The sequence below is a fragment of the Oratosquilla oratoria genome, chromosome 33 (assembly GCF_046742065.1).
Source record: "Oratosquilla oratoria isolate Oo_2021 chromosome 33, ASM4674206v1, whole genome shotgun sequence".
In the NCBI taxonomy this organism is placed as follows: domain Eukaryota; kingdom Metazoa; phylum Arthropoda; class Malacostraca; order Stomatopoda; family Squillidae; genus Oratosquilla; species Oratosquilla oratoria.
The window spans coordinates 38401738-38419656 of NC_134809.1; the positions used below are offsets into that span (position 1 = coordinate 38401738).

A 17919-nucleotide genomic window follows, 5' to 3' on the forward strand; every position below is an offset into this window, starting at 1 on the left:
AACCTTTGAATGCATTATACATATTGATAGTGTTGACTTGATTACATTGAGAGTACTTTTCCTAGAAATATATATCCAGAGGATAAAGGATATCTTTGTTGTGTGGGTAAATATTTTGTTGATGCATACATCCAAAGGTTAAGAACAGTATTACATCAATGTAAATTTGTATTTCAGTATTGCAATTGAATCACCTAAAGTATGAATTAGGAAGGATGAAGTATCTTTGATCTTTATCAGATAAATTGAACATGGAGGAACAGTTCTGACCTTTGAGTTGTAACCTTTTGATAATATTTCAATTTATAGATACAGTGTGGGCAGTTGATCTCATTGATGATGACTTTGTTGATGAGTGTAAGTGAGGCCATGGTTTTATGAGTGTGTGATTTACCCAAACAGTGCTTAGGATTGACTCCCTGTAGTATATTCTTTATCTCCATAGCAACAAATGACAGAGGACAGTTGTATGGGAGACCTGTGCCCTCTATATCTCATATTAGTTAATTTTGTTTGGTTCTCCTTTTTCCGTAGCTGAATTTTCTTATATTAAAAATATTTGAGTTATCAGTTTGATAACAGGCTTCCCATTAACATGAATGACTACTCAGTGTTTAGGGAAATTACTTTCTTTTTTCTTTCTTTTTTTTCTTTCTTTCTTGCATTTTTCCCCTCACACACCAACCTTTAGTGTGAGCACCTATGGCTTATGAAAATTTGACACATCCCATAGATGTGAATATCATCAGAGACTGTTTTCCTCCTAATTCAACTGAAATATTTTTAAATATCTATACATGATTGTATTTAGTAAAATAACCTGTAAATAGACTGAAAATTGGAAGATACTCTAGGTCTAGAATTGAGAAAAGTCCTGAGAACTATCAAGTGTTCCCTTCTAGTGAATTGTATTAGCTTTCCCTTTTTAGCTTGCTTTTGTCATACACTTCCTACACAGGTCATTATAACCAAATCATACTCTTTCCTCTGGTAAATTTAAGGTTTTATCAGTGGCTATAGTATATAATGCTCCATGATATCTGTAAATAATTTAGGCAGTGGAGAAGCAATCAAGATTTTATGTTTTGGAGTCTAAATCAGTGAAGACTTGTCAATTTGTATGATTAAATGTTACTATATATCTCTTTTTGCTTTTTGCTCATGGTTTTATTACACAATGTATTTTTAAAGTTGGTGAATGTAAAGATAGGGAACAGAAAGAATAAGTAATCTTTGATGAAATAGATGTTTCTTGTCGATTCAACTGGAAGACATTTTTCTTTATGATATTGCAGTCGTTCACCAAACTATGTGTGATGGTTGTAAACGGGAAAACTTTAGTGGCCTCCGATACAAGTGTCAAAGATGCTACAACTACCAAATGTGCCAGGAATGCTTTTGGCTCGGAAACACAAGTCCACCACATTGTTTAGAACATGAGGTCAAGGAGTACACAGCTTTTGTAAGTAAAGTGAATTACAGTTTAATTACAGTATCATGTGCAGTTTTTGTTTTCAAACAGCTGTCACCCACAAAGTAAGATGGTAAGGCTTAGAAGGACATCCTCACCCCTTTCACTCCAGTTACACACTTCACTTCCATTCCTCCCTGATTAAACAATATGAAAATTGCGCCTCATTTCTCTCCTGTCATTTGTACTGGCTCTTTATTGGTGCACCCTTCTTATGGAACAAATTGTCACCCTTGTCTATTCATTCTTCTCCAACTGTCACCCACACATATTTTCACTTATTCAATATCCTGACTTATTATGTCTTCATTAACCTTTACCTTAAGGGCCATTTACATGGTCTAACAGTTTGACAAACCGGGTTTGTCAGACAAGTGTTTGAAGTGATGTTTGACCATGTGAATGGGATATTTGGTCATCAAACATGTTTGTCGAATGTGTTTTACAACCAAATACCCTATTCACACGGTCAAACATCACTTCAAACACTTGTTTGACAAATTGGGTTTGTCAAACTGTTAGACCATGTAAATGGCCCTTTACTCCCACTTTTAACACCACTGACTCATGCTTCTCTTGAGGATGTCTACTCACATCTGTTCTCATAAAATTATTAAACCATTTCAGGTGACTGTTCTACTCTCACAATTCCATCTGTACCCCAGTCCATTCCGGAATCAGACCATTCCTTAGTTACATTTTGTAACTCTATATCCCACAGACTTTTCATCCACATGACTTATTACCCATACATTCACTACCCAGGCCTTGCTTCCATACATAACAATAGGTAAACCTATTGCTTTGTAATGTATTTACCTAATCTTAGTATACAGGAAAGGAGCAATGCTCATTGGGTTTCATCTACTACTCTCCAATTTATCATACCTAACCTCAAATTCATGTACAGTTCCAATTTGGTATCTATCCTTAATTTCCAGTAATTATATTTAAATTTTAATTCATGTATTGTTCTGGCATGGGCTGTACTCCCTTTTAAGCTATTTCATGTACTTATGCATTTATACAAAAAAAGATTAAATGTATTTACCTAATTGTAGTATACAGGAAAGGAACAATGCTTATTGGGTTGTGTCTCCTGCTCTCTAATTTTCTAACATTCCTTAGACTTAAATTCATGTACGGTTCCAACTTAATCTATATCCTTCATTTCCAATTATCATATTTAGATTTGATCTTATTGTTTGAGCTTAGGCAAAATCACCTTCTAAGTTATTCCACATATTTATATATCTGTATATAAAACTGTATTTTTTCACATCCTTTTGACATGTGGTCCTTCTTAATTTACTCCCATGACCTCTTAAAGCCCTCCCATCTTTAATCAGGAGATCTCTTCTGTCAATACAACCTATCTCCATTAGTGACCTGAATACTGTAATCATATTACTGTAAGATTTGTCGATCACTTACCTGATTTCTGTGGAAATCCCGTTCTTTTGGCTGCTTCTGCTCCATGCTTTAATCCCCTTTCATTCACACCACACTTTTATATCTCCCTATTCTAGCTTACCTAAAAACGTTGCCTATTTGTAAACCTAATCCTAGTACAGTTCTATTCGCTTTCCCTCGTTCCACACACACACGCACCTGTGGGCCCCGACGCCGTCGTGTACCAGCAGCATTCCTCCCTCACTGTGACCTTTTTCACCTCGCGCCGGGTGTGCCAACTGCGCACCCCCGTCTATACCACATTCACCCCCCAACATTGATCTCGAGATCAACCTATTCTTTGTCTCCTCCATTTCCTAATTCGTAGTCCTACAGCCATCTTGGAGGATGTCTGTCGCGTTGGGGCTTTCGGGGCGCCGCTCCATCGTTCAATACCACGTCTTGACTCGCTTCCTCATTTTCTCCGCCACTCACCACACGACGAAAATCCAAGATATGTCGCGGCACTCCCTCGACAGAGATGTTCCGCAAATTTACCTCCGTTACGACCCCCCTCGTCCACTGTGACGTGCACTTACCATCCTTTGGCCTTACCCATACCTCCTTCCCCACCTGTACTGAGGTGGGGCCTTCTTCAGTATCGGCTGGTAGCCCCGGCCCTACCCGGGGATGTCGCCAATCATATTTAAATAAGGCTCATTTTGGAACCGAGCCTTCGTCTTAGTCTGACCTATGGGACATATTATACCACTGCCTCTATGGGTGGTATTAGCGAGCTCTCGGCGATGGAGTTAATCGTGCGATGGTGTCGTTCTACTATTCCATTTCCGCACGGCCGGTAAGCAACCTGAAAGACACGTCTCGTGCTCCATTTGTCCAGCACTTCTTTTAGCGAGCCCAACCGAAATGCAGTGCTATTATCCATCAGGATTTCACCCACTGGACCCTGTTCCAGAAATATCTCATTCATCACCCGAGCAATTTCCTCTCCCGTCTCCGTCTTCAACTCCCACCAGACGGCGAAGCGTCCAAGCCGCAATCAGCCATCGATAAGTACATGCCCCGCCGATAGTGGGTTACAACAACGCCAGCCTTCTCCATTTTTCTTCTACGCTAAGTTCCCCCGCCGCGTGCGGTCTGGAGACGGGGTCTATCGACTGACATCGGACGTGCACTCTTACTGCCCACCGGACTTCTTCCCTCGTTATATTTGGGTCATCTTTCCTTGCCAAGAACAATGACTTATCAATACCAAGGTGATGAGTTCCATCCAACTCTTTCAAGCAGAGGGACCTTGCAGCACACACTTCAAACTTCTGCTCGTCTTATTCTTCCGGCACTTTCAGCCAGCTTTTCTTCACTCTGGTTAACGTATCTGCTTTGTTTATTTCCGACAGCACGTGGGGCACGCTCATCTTCACGCTGAACTCGTCTATTAATTCCCTCAGGATTCCAAGACGATTCTTCACAATGACCTTTGTAGCCCCTTTCGTGCATATTCTCTTCTCAGCTGTCGGTATTGTAGCTGTAGTCAGTCCTGATTTCGATCTCACGTAGCCCCCATTTCAGCGCCGAATTGACTTCTTTCATAACCGCATCCAACTCCGATACATTAATGTGATGGCAGCCATCCTTTTTTCGCTGCCACGCTCCATCTTCGACTACCACACCTCCTATCTTCAAGGCGACGCCGGTTGCTATGCTACCAGCATCGCACCACGGTACATTTTACTGTCCTCTCACGGGATCACCATGTCTCATCCGTTGTACGACGTCACGTATTATCGTGGGCGTGCCCTCATCAACCTTCTCTCCTCAATCCTTCGATCCTGACCGCCTCTTCATATAACTGCATGCTACACGGAGCCAACCGGCGATCGGGTAGTGACCCACCAATTTGCCACACAGGGAAAAGAGCTCTCGTCTGGTCATCTCATCAGTTCCCTACTTACAGTGTCGAGCCATATGTCCCGGATCATCGCATTTGTAACATATGAGCTCCGTCCCTCTACAATTCTTCGCGAAGTGACCGAGTCGCCGACACACATAACAACGGAGCCTAGACGGCCCCCTCCATCCGCTGTGGTTACCACTGGACTCTCCCGTTTTCCCTCCTCCATTGTCACTGGATTGGCATCTCGACCCGAGGTCTCGTGTAGGTCCCTGTGGTTGCTCTGTTACCATGGCTGCTAAAGGCCCATCCTTCTTTGTCCTCGTGAGAAGCCTAGTGCGAACTATCAACTCGTCCATACTCGCCGACACGGCATTATTTCCTGTAGTCCAGCAGATATGTGATCCGGAAAGCCATTCACAAACACCATCCTGACGAGTTTATCCAAGCCTTCGCCAGTGAATGTCGACATTCCAGCTAACCTAATTTCATTGGCAAAAACATCAACCTGTTCGCCAGCCCAGCGTATTATTTGCAGCCGATTAAACAATTCGAACGGAATCTCGCCGAAAGCCTCTTGTAATATTTTCTTTACCTTCCCTGCATCCCCTTGATCACTATCCAACATTTCCAGATACGTGGCCAACGCGTCGTTCTCTAGATTAAGGGCAATATAGCTCGCGACGTCCGTGACTCCGATTAATTTATCCACTAATTCCGTCTTTTTGAGCCACCCGGCGACGTCTCCATTGCCGTCATATGGCCTTAAGGTGATATTGTTCATCTTGAATGGCTCCTTTGTGCTCGTTGCCTCGGTCATCTTTAGTGCCTAGATAGTTTGTAAGATTTGTCGGTCATGTCACGTCACACCGGGTTCATACTCGTGATGTGACATATTCATTCCTGGAGCATGACTACACTGTGTTGTGCAACCCCTCGGTGTGACCTATAACACGGACCAAATATGGAGCGGCGTAAGTCCGACGGTGGTGAAGACGGCGTCCCCTCTCTTGACCACCTTAGCCCTATGGGGTGAGAATGAACAATGACTCCTTGTCCGCTTACACTGTTGACCTAGAACGCGCGCGAAAGCTCTCGTAGGCAAGCGGCGGAGTGGTACGAAATCAACGCCGCCCGCTAGCTGAGGTCAAGGGACGCATTAACCAAGAAGAAGGAGGCGAATTAGCGCCTCCCCTCCTTTTCTACCTCACTGTCTTGTAGGTTAAGGTATAAGCTAGGGAATTATTGTGAACCCTCTCCATGCTTAAATAAAGGAAGTAATGGGTGTGTGGAGTTGGGTGGATAGGGATAGGAAAATGTGTATTAAGATAAGTTGGCATTTGGGCAGTAGCACCTGTGTTGTGCGGCTGGGGTATAAATTGGGGGGGTGCAGACACCCATGCTGCTCTCTCCGCACTCGACCTCTGCACATTGTCGGTACTTTGTAAGTAAGAGATATTCTCACTAGTTGTGTTAGTAAATATTTCAGTGATTTTGTATATCTTCTTTCTTTATCCTGGCGTGTTGGATGTATCTATAAAGGGGCGATTCTTCTCTGAGACTCTGGATTGTAGGAATTACTCAAACTCTGTTTTAGAGTTTGATGTAATACACAAAAACAGAGCTTAGGGCATGACATAAATGGGGAGGTTCACAATGATTCCCTAACTTATACCTTAACCTACAAGACAGTGAGGTAGAAAAGGAGGGGAGGCGCTAATTCGCCTCCTTCTTCTTGGTTAATGCGTCCCTTGACCTCAGCTTGCGGGCGGCGTTGATTTCGTACCACTCCGCCGCTTGCCTACGAGAGCTTTCGCGCGCGTTCTAGGTCAACAGTGTAAGCGGACAAGGAGTCATTGTTCATTCTCACCCCATAGGGCTAAGGTGGTCAAGAGAGGGGACGCCGTCTTCACCACCGTCGGACTTACGCCGCTCCATATTTGGTCCGTGTTATAGGTCACACCGAGGGGTTGCACAACACAGTGTAGTCATGCTCCAGGAATGAATATGTCACATCACGAGTATGAACCCGGTGTGACGTGACAGCCACTTACCTGATTTCTGTGGAAATCCCGTTTTTTCGGTTGCTTCTTTTTCACTCTTTAACCCCCCTTCGTTCGCACCACAATTATCTCTTTCCCTATTCTAGCTTACCTATAAACATTGCCTATTTGTAAACCTAATCTTAGTACAGTTCCACTTGTTTCCCCTCGTTTCACGCACGCACGCACCCAGGGGCCCCGACGCCGTCGTGTACCAGCGGCATTCCTCCATCACTGTGACCTTTTTTGACCCCGCGCCGGGGGTGCCAACCGCGCACCCCCGTCTGTACCACATTCTCTACATTCACCTCTTTCTCTTCAATCTTTCTCGTGTTCAGTGATTGGCCAGCCATCTTTTGGTGATACAAGGTAGGGAGGGGATGGAGGGATGGGTTAGAGTGCCTGTGTGTGAATGGTATTTTGATGTAGCCCAAAGGAATTTCTAACCATCTATTTTCTGCATGAGGGGATGGATAGGGGGGTCGCCGATGAAGTGAAGTAGCCTTGCTATAGATGTGCTGTGTCTTGCTAAATTGCTTCTAACCCAGGACAGTAGGCGAGATACAGGGATGACCCGTCATCCTTGAGGAGCTAAGATGAGAGATAGGAAAGGATGGTGGATGGGAGTGAAATGGGTGGGAATGAAATAAGTGGGAGTGGGTATATGCCTTTTGACTTTAGCTACCTTCCTGGTAAGGGGGAAAAAGCCCTTGGTATATAGATAGATATTTTGGTATTATTGTGCGTATCTGTATTATATATTTTGTTTGTGAGATTGTGACAGTGGATGGCATCGAAAACTTTGCTGATGTATAGTGTTATGAGAGTGTTCTGTGTGGGGGCTTGTCTGAATTGATGCCATCAAAAACTCTTTGTGTCAGATTTATTAGAAGGGTGTTTGTGGTGTGTAGTGGTCTAAAACTGTGTTTTGATTCAGCAAGGAGGGGTATGTGGCGTGACGAGTTGTAGTATTCACCTTATTGTGGTTTACAGGAAAGAAGCAGTGCTCGTTGGGCCCGCCTCCTATTCTCTAATTTTCTAATATACCTAGATTCAAATTCAAGTACAGTTCCAAATTAATCTATGACCTTTTTTTCGAATTATCATATTTAGATTTGAACTCATGTATCATTTGACCTTGGGTTATGTCACCTTCTAAACCATTCCACATATTTATGCATCTATATAGAAAACCATTTTTCTTCACATCCCCTAGACTTGTGGTCTTTCTTAATTTACTCCCATAACCTCTTATATCCCTCCCATCTTTGATCAGGAAATCTCTTCCATCAATGCAATCTATCCCCTTTCATGGCCTGAATACTATAATCATATCACCTCTCAGCCATGCATCTAAATTTGATCGACAGCTACCACATATCACATGAGGGTTTTTTTTTTTTTTTTTTTTTTTGTCACCCATGCTCATTCCAAAGTACAGTCTATAAGCAGTCCAGTACTTTGAACCTTTCGCAATTTTATGATATATGCTTAGGGCCAACATAGAAACCACACATATAACAGAATGAATCTGGTGAATTCCCGCATCCATGGTAAAGTATAAACCTGGGAAAAAAAAAAAATTAAACAACAATTGTGTGTTTACTGTACCCCATACATTTATTCATATTAGTATAATTTTATATCACTAAAATGGTCGAAGGTAAGAGACAAGTACATATTTGGAACCAGCATAAAAATTTGCATTAAAAATAATAATAATAATAATGATAATAAAAAAGAGAAACAAAACTTTTGTGAGTTTTTTTTTACGCAGTGTAGTGTAATGTTGTTGAGTGTCTTATACAATTTTCTGGTGTTTGTTTCATAGTTGTGTTGACAAATATTTGCCAATTTTGTGTTTATTTTATGTATTTTGTTGTTGGTCTCAGTGTTTAGTGCTTGTATTTGGTATGCTATTTTCTGAGGGATAGGTTTGGGGGTTGTTGTGTTAAAGTGTATTGCGTTGTCTGATGAGGCCTTGGATTTCTGGTGTGAAATTTGGGTACAGTAATGTGATTATCTGTTACCTCTAGGGATGTATTTCTTATCTGAATTTTGTATGATTGTATTGAAAATGAAGAGTAAATAATCTGGACTTAGTTTTAACTAATAATGAGCCTTTAATGAGTAACGTCTAGGCTCTAGCGATCATCAAGAAGTAAGATTTAATATTATATGGGAAGAATTAAAAAGTACGAATAACATCCAAGTACTAGACTTCAGGAGATCAAACTTTGACTATATAAAAAACTATTTGAAATTGAATATGAAATGTCATGCTGACGATTCGGACATTAGTGAGTCTCGTGGCGTGACCGGGGGTCAGGTCATGACTAGAGGTCGGGTCACGGAGGGTAATATGCATACCTTGGGTCAGGTCATTGGGGGCGAGGGCTCAACAGACAGATCAGCGATTTGGATGAAATGCATAGCAATCTAACTGATTTGATTATTAATGTACAAAATACATTTATCCCCCTGAAGTCAATACAGAAAAATAGTAATACTCAAAATGGATGACGGACAGATTGAAACATGAGATCGGAATGAAAAGAGGACTTTACGTAAAAATAAAAAACGGGGAAACACACCTTAGATCAAGATATAACGAAATGGCAAAGCTAGTTAAAAAGAATACACGTACAGCGAAACGTAATTATGAAATTAAGGTTGCTAGTCAATCAAGATCCAACCCAAAGGGTTTCTTTCATCTCTATAGAACAAAAAATAAAGAATAGGAACAATTAAAAAAGATGAAAATATCATGATAGAATCGGAGGAAAAAATGAGTGAGAAGTTTAACAATTATTTTCTATCGGTGTTTACTAATGAGAGGTTAGATATAGTACCTGACTGCGATCCGATTTTCAGAGGGGATGAAGAAAGTAGTCTATCTAATATCAGCATTAGTAAAGTAGAAGTAGTCAAGCAGATTGAAAGACTTAAAGCTACAAAATACCCGGGTCCAGACGAAATTTTTCCGAGAATGCTAAAGGAGTGTAAATTAGAAATCTGCAACCAGTTAACTGAAATGTTTAATAAATCAGTAAATACTGGTTTTGTGCCTACTTCTTGGAGGCAAGCAAATGTTGTTCTTGTTTTTGAGAAGGGAGATAGATCGTGTATATGCAACTATATGCCAATCAGTTTGACATTGGTTATAGGAAAAATGCTTGAATCAATAATAGTAAATAGACTCAGAGAACACATCGAAAGACATAATTTAATCCGTGATTCACAGCATAGTTTCTCCAAGGGTAAGTCATGTGTGACTAATCTTCTATCCTTTTACACTAAAGTATATAAGGCGTCAGGTAACAGTGATAATTACGATATTATTTACTTTGACTTTAGCAAAGCGTTCGATAAGGTGCCACACCAGAGACTACTAAATAAAATCAAAGCCCATGGCATAGGAGGAAAAGTGTTAGAATGGATTAGAGCTTGGATTAGTAACAGAAAACAGCGGGTCACTATAAATGGAGTAAAATCTAGGTGGGGCAATGTTACTAGTTGGGTCCCCCAGGGCTCGGTTTTGGGTCCCTTGTTGTTCATTATGTACATAAACGACTTAGACGGCGGGATAAATAGTGATGTTAGTAAGTTTGCGGACGACACTAAAATAGGATGCCTAATTAGGTCAGGAAACGACCCAGATATTCTGCAGGATGATCTTAACAAATTGTTCACATGGTCGGTGAAATGGCAAATGAACTTCAATATCTCTAAGTTTAGCGTGTTAAACGTAGGGCCACACAACCCCGAAAATATATACAGCTTAGATAACATGCTTTTAGAGAAAACTGAGTGCGAGAGAGACTTGGGAGTTCTAGTGTGTCCGGATCTTAAAACCAGGAAACAGTGCATTAGCACCAGGAATAAAGCTAACAGAGCATTAGGTTTCATTGCTAGGACGGTAACGAATAGAAATGCAGAGGTAATTATTAAACTCTATCTAGCGATAGTTAGACCCATCCTTGACTACGCAGTACAGTTTTGGTCTCCGTCCTACAGAATGGACATCAATGCACTAGAATCAGTACAGAGAAGAATGAGCAAAATGATACATGGACTCAGAAATTTGCCTTACGAAGAGAGGCTTAGGCACCTTAACTTACACTCTCTGGAAAGACGCAGAGTGCGGGGTGATCTAATAGAGGTGTTCAAGTGGATCAAAGGATTTAACAAGGGTGATTCAAACGTCATCATATTAAAACAACAGGGCAGGACTCGCAGTAATGGTTATAAACTGAATAAATTTAGATTTAAAAAGGAAATAGGCAAGAATTGGTTTACTAATAGGGTGGTTGACAAATGGAATAAACTTAATAACCATGTAGTAAGCGCTGAAACTATCAGTTGTTTTAAGAAACGATTAGACAACTTTATGGATGGGGATGACAGGTGGTGATGGATACGGAGCTGCCTAGTGTAGGCCTCATGGTCTCTTGCAGTCTCCTTCATTGTTCATTCTTGTGTTATGTTCTTATGTGATTAATGTACTGTTTTGCATCTCAATTGTTGTTCTGTCTCTTCAGTGAAAGCTTCCCAGTTTGCTCTCTTGGTATATATGTCTGTGGCCAACTGGGATGGATCGGGTTTTGTTGGTGATGATGATTGGTAGGTGGTTGAATCTGAAGGCTCCGACCACTTTTCATGAAGTTGTTGGGGTAAGGCTGGGGAACAGAATTTGATATCAGGAGAGGATAGAGTGTAAAGAGCTTGATGGGAGATACGTGTGTTGTAAGAGACTGTTAGACAAGTGGGTAGAAAAGGGAAGTAGATTACGAGCGTTATATTTTATAGCTTATGTATTTACATAATACCGAAGGCGAGAAGGTGAAGGAGTTGCACAACCCCGCTCCCCACTTGAATGTTTACAAACAGCTGCCAGGGTCCAATTTCATTGCTATATAATGTTAATTTTTATGTTAATGTGACAATATGTAAACTAAGTCAGATGTGGGAAACAGTAATGTTATAATACATTTGTAAATATACACTTAAAACCCATTATCGGAGAAATAATATCAGAAGTACAGGAGATTCGTATATTTCGACTACTATCTGTAGTCCTCTCCAGCAGTCCCTACAGATAGTAGTCAAAATATACGGATCTCCTGTACTTCTGATATTATTTCTCCTATAGTGGGTTATAAGTGTATAAGTTAGATGTGCATTGATTTCGAGATTGCTTGAGTAAGTAGTATTGCCTACGGGGTTTGTAACAGCCTTTCTGGTTGAAGAAAGGGTGGAGGGGGAGAAAATTCAATTGGTTCACGTTAGTAAAACCACGCCCTTAGGGGAGGATCTTAAATATAAAAGTAAAGATCATTGGACTAAAATCATCACGTCATTGCAGAACTGACCTAGTAAACAAATTGAGGATTCTTGACAGGAGTACCTTGGTGTAACTTTAAGATCCAGGTGCATTTATTCGGGACGAAAAGAAAGAAAAATTAAGCTCCGTTTAATTCCCTTCTCTTAGACAGAGTAATACTAGCTGAAACAACCTACAGATGAAAATAGTGAGTGACTAATCATACGTAACAAAGCCAGTGGTGAAAAGGAAGTAGAAAGTGAAAGATGTAATATAAGAAAGTAAATGCACGAATGGAAGACGGCACATAGAGAAGACAACACAGAGTGGTGAAAGGGGACCAGAGAAGGGAAGAGTGGTGACAGAGGTAACAGTGTGATAATAGATGATGTTCAAGATTGTCCATGAGTCAAGTTATATTTGTAGATCAAACTCTCTATCCATGTCAGAGTTGTTGACACAACAGGCCGACAACTTGTTGTTGAAGTCACCACCCAGGATAAGGTTAGGGATGGTGGCAATTTGGTTAAGGTTAGGGCTAAAGGTGTTTGGAACTACGGGGATGATGGGGGTGTACATGTTAACTATTGTCATTGTGGATTTGTTACCTGTTTGGATTTGTATTGGTTGTGTTTCTGTGTCTGTAGTAGGGAAGGGGGTTTTGGTAGCGGCACTTGTGTCCATGAAGCAGATGGACTGGTGGATCAGGGTGGTGAGTCCAATGCCATTGCCATTGGTCAGGTCATGTCAGATGGTGGTGAAGTGATGAAATAGGGTGTTTCTTGGGATTGTCATAGTTTTTGTTTCTTGTATGATAGCAATGTGTATGTTGTGTTGTTTGAGGAAATGTTTGAGTTCATGTTTTGTGTGTCTGTGTGTATGTTGATGCCATAAATGTTATGTTGTTAGATATTGATGTGTATTCTGTGTGTGTTATAGGTTGCTCTGCATGGTTGGGATACTGGTGGGGAAGGATTAGGACCAGGGTCAGAAGGAGGAAGAGGAGTGTTTGGGGAGAAGGGCAGGGGGAAAGGGGATGGCAAGGGTTGGGGTGTAGATAAGGGTACAGGCTGGGAGTGGGATGATGGGAGTGAAGTTATGGTTGGGCAAATAAAACAGGTCCAGGTGTTTGTGCATTTGTGTATTGTTTTATGTCAGCAAGTGTTGCACAAGTAAGTTGGGCCCAGCTTTTGCATGAGTTGTACTGAACTGACCCCTTTGTTTGTCAGCTCAAGGTGATGGGTTTGGAGTATGTTGGACATGTGTATTTTGTGGTGGGCCCAGGATTGCTCTCTACATATCTGATTAATAGTCAGAAAAGAGGGATGATCACTGGTAAATCATCCCTCAGTGCAGAAAAAACGTGAAGGTGCATTGTTGTAAAAAGGGTTGTAGTACTCGCCCTGGTAACTGAAACTGCTCTCACGGAACGGTGCCACCTACATGAGAACTAGTGGCAGGGGTATTTTGTGGCTGGTTGGCCCCCAATGCTTGAAGTGTGGAGTTGGTTCCATGATGAAAACGCTGCCACACCAGAGATGTATTCAACGTGCTCGATAAAAATACTGTTTGCCAGGGGTCAGGTGAACAGTGCTTTTGTTACATCTGGAAAGCCCTACACAAGTGGCATGGTTTCATGCCAAAAATTCTGTCCACCTACAGTGAGCATGAAATGGGCGGAGCTTATCAGCAAGCCAAGAATCAGTCACATCAGTCATTGTCTTGTTGGTGAAGGGGGAGGTTGTGTGTCATATCCCCACCATCCAGGGCCCCCTCTCAAACCCGACCATGACATCTTCTGAGCCACCCTATGTTACTAATGTGAGCAATACTAAGGATCTAAGTGTATAAACCATAGCCCAGATAGTTGCTCTCAAGAAGTCTGGCTGGCAAATGAAGGAACTCACCAAATTGTGTTCATACTGTCCGCTGCTGGGTTGCCAGATCCCATAGGGGAGGCAGCCAGACTCCTACCATTGCTAAGAGGTCTGGGAGGCCCAAAAAAGACAGGGGATTGGGCTAAAAATATTGTGAAATGTGAATAGAGTCTAATCCTTGTGTGACAGCCATACAAGTGAAGGAAAAGGACCCAGAATTGTTCAGAGAGTGTCCAGTGAGAACTGCTGTACTTGGAGTTCATGAGCCACCGCCTGGTGAAGAAGCCTCTTATGACCCCTAAGCAGAGGTAATTTCCTTCGTTTGCCAGCCAAATTTCTTGAGGGCAACTATCTGGGCTATGGTTTCTGCACTCAGAATAGGTAACATAAGGTGGCTCAGAAGATATTGTGGTTAGGTTCAAGAGGGAGCCCAGGACAGAGGGGTTGCAGCATACACCTTACCTCATCACCAACAAAACAATGACTAATGTGATTAATTCTTGGCTCACTGATAAACTCCACCCCTTCCATGTTCACTGTAGGCAGACAATTTTTTTTACATAAAACCGTGCCACTCATATGGGTCTTTCCAGATTCAACAAAAGTACTGTCTGTCTCACCCCAGGCAGACAGTACTTTTGTCAATCACTATGAGGTAGTTCTTGTGAATTATTAATAAATGGTTATTAGAGTGATTTCTGTTTTTTATTCATAAAGGGAAAAAATGGTAGCAGACTAGAAGTGAGTATTAAGGGAGAGAGACTGGAGGAAGTGGATAGTTTTAGATACTTGGGTGTGAATGTGGCAGGAAAGGGAGGTAGAATGTAGATTGAGAAAAACAAGTAAATGCCTTGGGGAATTAAAAAGTGTAATGAGAAATAGACATTTGGGAATGGATCCTGTCATGGACTAGCCTCTGTGATTGAGTTGCTTATCAAATCTCGGCCGTGATTTGAACAGTTCTTCAATACACTAGCTAGTATGATAATTTGCCTTTTAATTTTTTCCACTTCACAAGGACAACGAAAAGGTGAGGTGCAAAAATATTTAATTCACATGATATAAAAATATACAATTTAGCTTAGCCTGCTGTATATGGGATACATGCTGGGCACAAGCGAGGGAGTCAGAAAGATGCTCCTCCCTGCGTTTCTTAGATTTATACCAAGACCGCACAACACAGTGCTAGCGGCAAGTGCCAGTTTATTATAAACATAAACATAACCTACATCTATTTGCCTGGCTTCACACAATCTATCCACTTCTTTATTTTTATATGAAGAGGAGTTACAATTTATTAATTTCTAGTTATCAAAAAAGGGAGAACACATTCTATAATAATGTGAATGCTACTTTTTCGCGTCATCATTCATGGCAACCTTGGACAGAAGTGCCCAAATCATGTACTCTTCCGCCGCTGGTTCATAAGTCCTCCTGCACCTGGGACACTCACATGAGAAAAAGCCTAATATACATTTAAATATCATTATCTGATTTAATATAACCTGCTGATTAGTTAAATTTAACATCAATAGGCATTTTCATTAAGGATGGTGAGTGAATATGGTTCATGCTAGAATGTGGGCATTGGGAAAGAGGGGAATGCCTGTCGAGGAAGAACAGGAGAAGACAGAAGATAAGGGTGAATGGAGAATGGTTGTGTATGGATGATGCTGTGATGCATGAAAGGGAGTGGGTGAGGGAGTATGTGTGAAAAAACAACTTGATACAGGGTGAAGGGATTTCTCCCCATTTTCTCTTTTTCTGCATGAGGGAACGGAGGGGGATTGCCAATTGAATGAAGTGGCCTTGCTGTGAATGTGCTGTATCTTGCAACACTGCTTCTGACCCAGTGCTTCTGGCAGTGGGCAAGATTCAGGGATGACCCGTCATCCAGGAAGAGCCAAGATAAGAGGGAGGGAGGGAGAGTGAATGGGAGTGGAGTATGTGGAGATGGAATGGGTGGGAGTGGATTTTATGCCTTTGTTTTTTGGCTACCTCCCTTGTAAGGGGGAAAACCCTTGGTATATGTCTGTATTCATGGTTGTCTGGGATGAGCAATGTTACTGTTGATTTGTGGGGTAAAGCTTCCATTCTGTTATTTCTTAGTCATTATTCCAGCTTATACTAGTAGACTTGGGTGTTCTTTGCCACTATTTTGTATTTACTGTGGTGCATTATTATTGTCAAATCATTTGCATAGAAGAGAATGTTGGTGTTCAGTTTTCTGGAGTTAGTAGGTCATTCATGAAGAGGCTGAACAGTAATGGTGAAAATATTGCAGATTGATACTGTTGTTTTAGGTTAATCTGCTACATTGTCTTCCTGCTATGAATTTGGTTTACCACTTTTTGTCATTGTTATGGATATATGTGGTAATGATCGTTTTGGATGGTGTGTATGAAGACCTTCTCAAAAGCCTTGTTTGTATCAGTAGGAACCATAACTGTTGTTGTTGATCCCTAGACTGTCTGTCCGAGCAGTCCCGTATCCCCAAGGAATGTCACGGCCGAAACAGGGTTTTCCCACAAATCATTTATGGCGAGTGTATGTTGTGTTGTTTGTGTGCATGATTGTGTATAATGCAGTCTTCCATGACGTGTTGAATAGTATGGGGTGAAGTGTTACATCCTGAGCATTTGTCCACAATCCAGTCATCCAGTCTTTTCTGGTAGCTTAGAAGGGCTGGGTGGTAACCGCATCGCAGTCTGGCCAGGTGGACTCTGTCCTTTCGTGGGAGAGAGGATTCAGAGGGATGGATATCAGGGGGTCTGGCATGCAGCAATGTGTTGTCTTTTAGTGTGTTAATGGAGCAGTGAGTGATGTGATTATGAATATGTTTCCGGGGTCTTTTTTTATTGAATCCTTCTGGTTCTTGTTATATGGTGTTTGTGAGCAGAGTACTGTTAGAGGGGCCCTGTTTGAAACTATGATCATTGGGGTGAGGTTGTCCTCTGGTGGCTTCTATGGTTTCAAGATTAGTATTATACGAGTTCTTTTCCAGATATTTGTGATGTTGTTTAACCTGTAGTTGAATATATTAGTTAAAGCCCATATGGCATTTCGGCCCAAGTGTATGAGTTCTTGTTGGGACCTTCTGCTATAATTTTTTTTAGTTTCTTGTTTCTTCTATGCCTTTACTGTGGGAAGGGGATTTTTCTTTCGTGTTAGGATTGATTTTATGCACTAATTTAGATATTCTGTTTTCTGGTGTTGTGAACTTGAAACTAGTTCTGAAAAGTGCATGTTTATGATATTACATATTTTGTAATGGTATTTTGACTGCTTCATGTTTCTTGCTTGATTTCTGGATAGTTGTAACTATTTTATTTACAGCTTTATCTGGGGTTGGGAATTTTTCTATTAAGTGTTTTAGCTCTTTCTCACTGTCTTCTGAGTATTTCTGCCAGTTCGCTTTTTTATAGTTTATGAAAGTCCTCTTGATATTGGGTTGCAGCTTTTCTTCTTGTTCTTTGGTGACCTTAATTGGGAGGTGATTGGATGGTAGGTCTTACATGGTTTCCCTTGTGGTTTGGGTTTGTATGGAGGGTGAACACATTGTTATGCTTGGTAATGTTGCTTGTTGATTGTGTTGGAGAGGTTGTCTTGTGGGGTTGTTGCTGGTGGTGATTATTTTTAGGTTGGGGATTTGTTCAAGAATTTGTGTTATCTTTGGTCTGCTATTTATGTAACAAGCTGTTTTGGATGGTGTGCATTTAAATCACCTACTGGTATATGTTTTGATATTGGGTTATAAAATTGGAGTTGTGGGATATAGCCATTTGGGTTAATGTAGTTGGAGGAATGTGAATGTTTGTGATACTGTAGGTTGCTTTCTGTATTGTGCTTGTATTATAATTATTTCATTGATGATGTCTATGACTGTTTTCATGTATTTACCT

General features: G+C 41.2%; 1 protein-coding gene across 18 annotated transcripts in view; it reads left to right on the forward strand.

Annotated features, from left to right (window-relative positions):
* Nucleotides 1–17919, forward strand: part of LOC143017846 (dystrobrevin beta-like) — a 436897-nt gene that overhangs the window by 252729 nt on the left and 166249 nt on the right. For 16 of the 18 annotated variants that reach the window (XR_012965709.1, XM_076172805.1, XM_076172802.1 and 13 more), the window contains 2 exons: nt 310–357; nt 1296–1462. Coding sequence is in view for 17 of the 18 variants with exons in the window: in XM_076172805.1 (XP_076028920.1) it covers nt 310–357; nt 1296–1462 (215 nt within the window). In the remaining variant the exon portion in view is untranslated. The remainder of the gene's footprint in view (nt 1–309; nt 358–1295; nt 1463–17919) is intronic. The other 2 variants (XM_076172809.1, XM_076172797.1) reach the window with 1 other exon arrangement.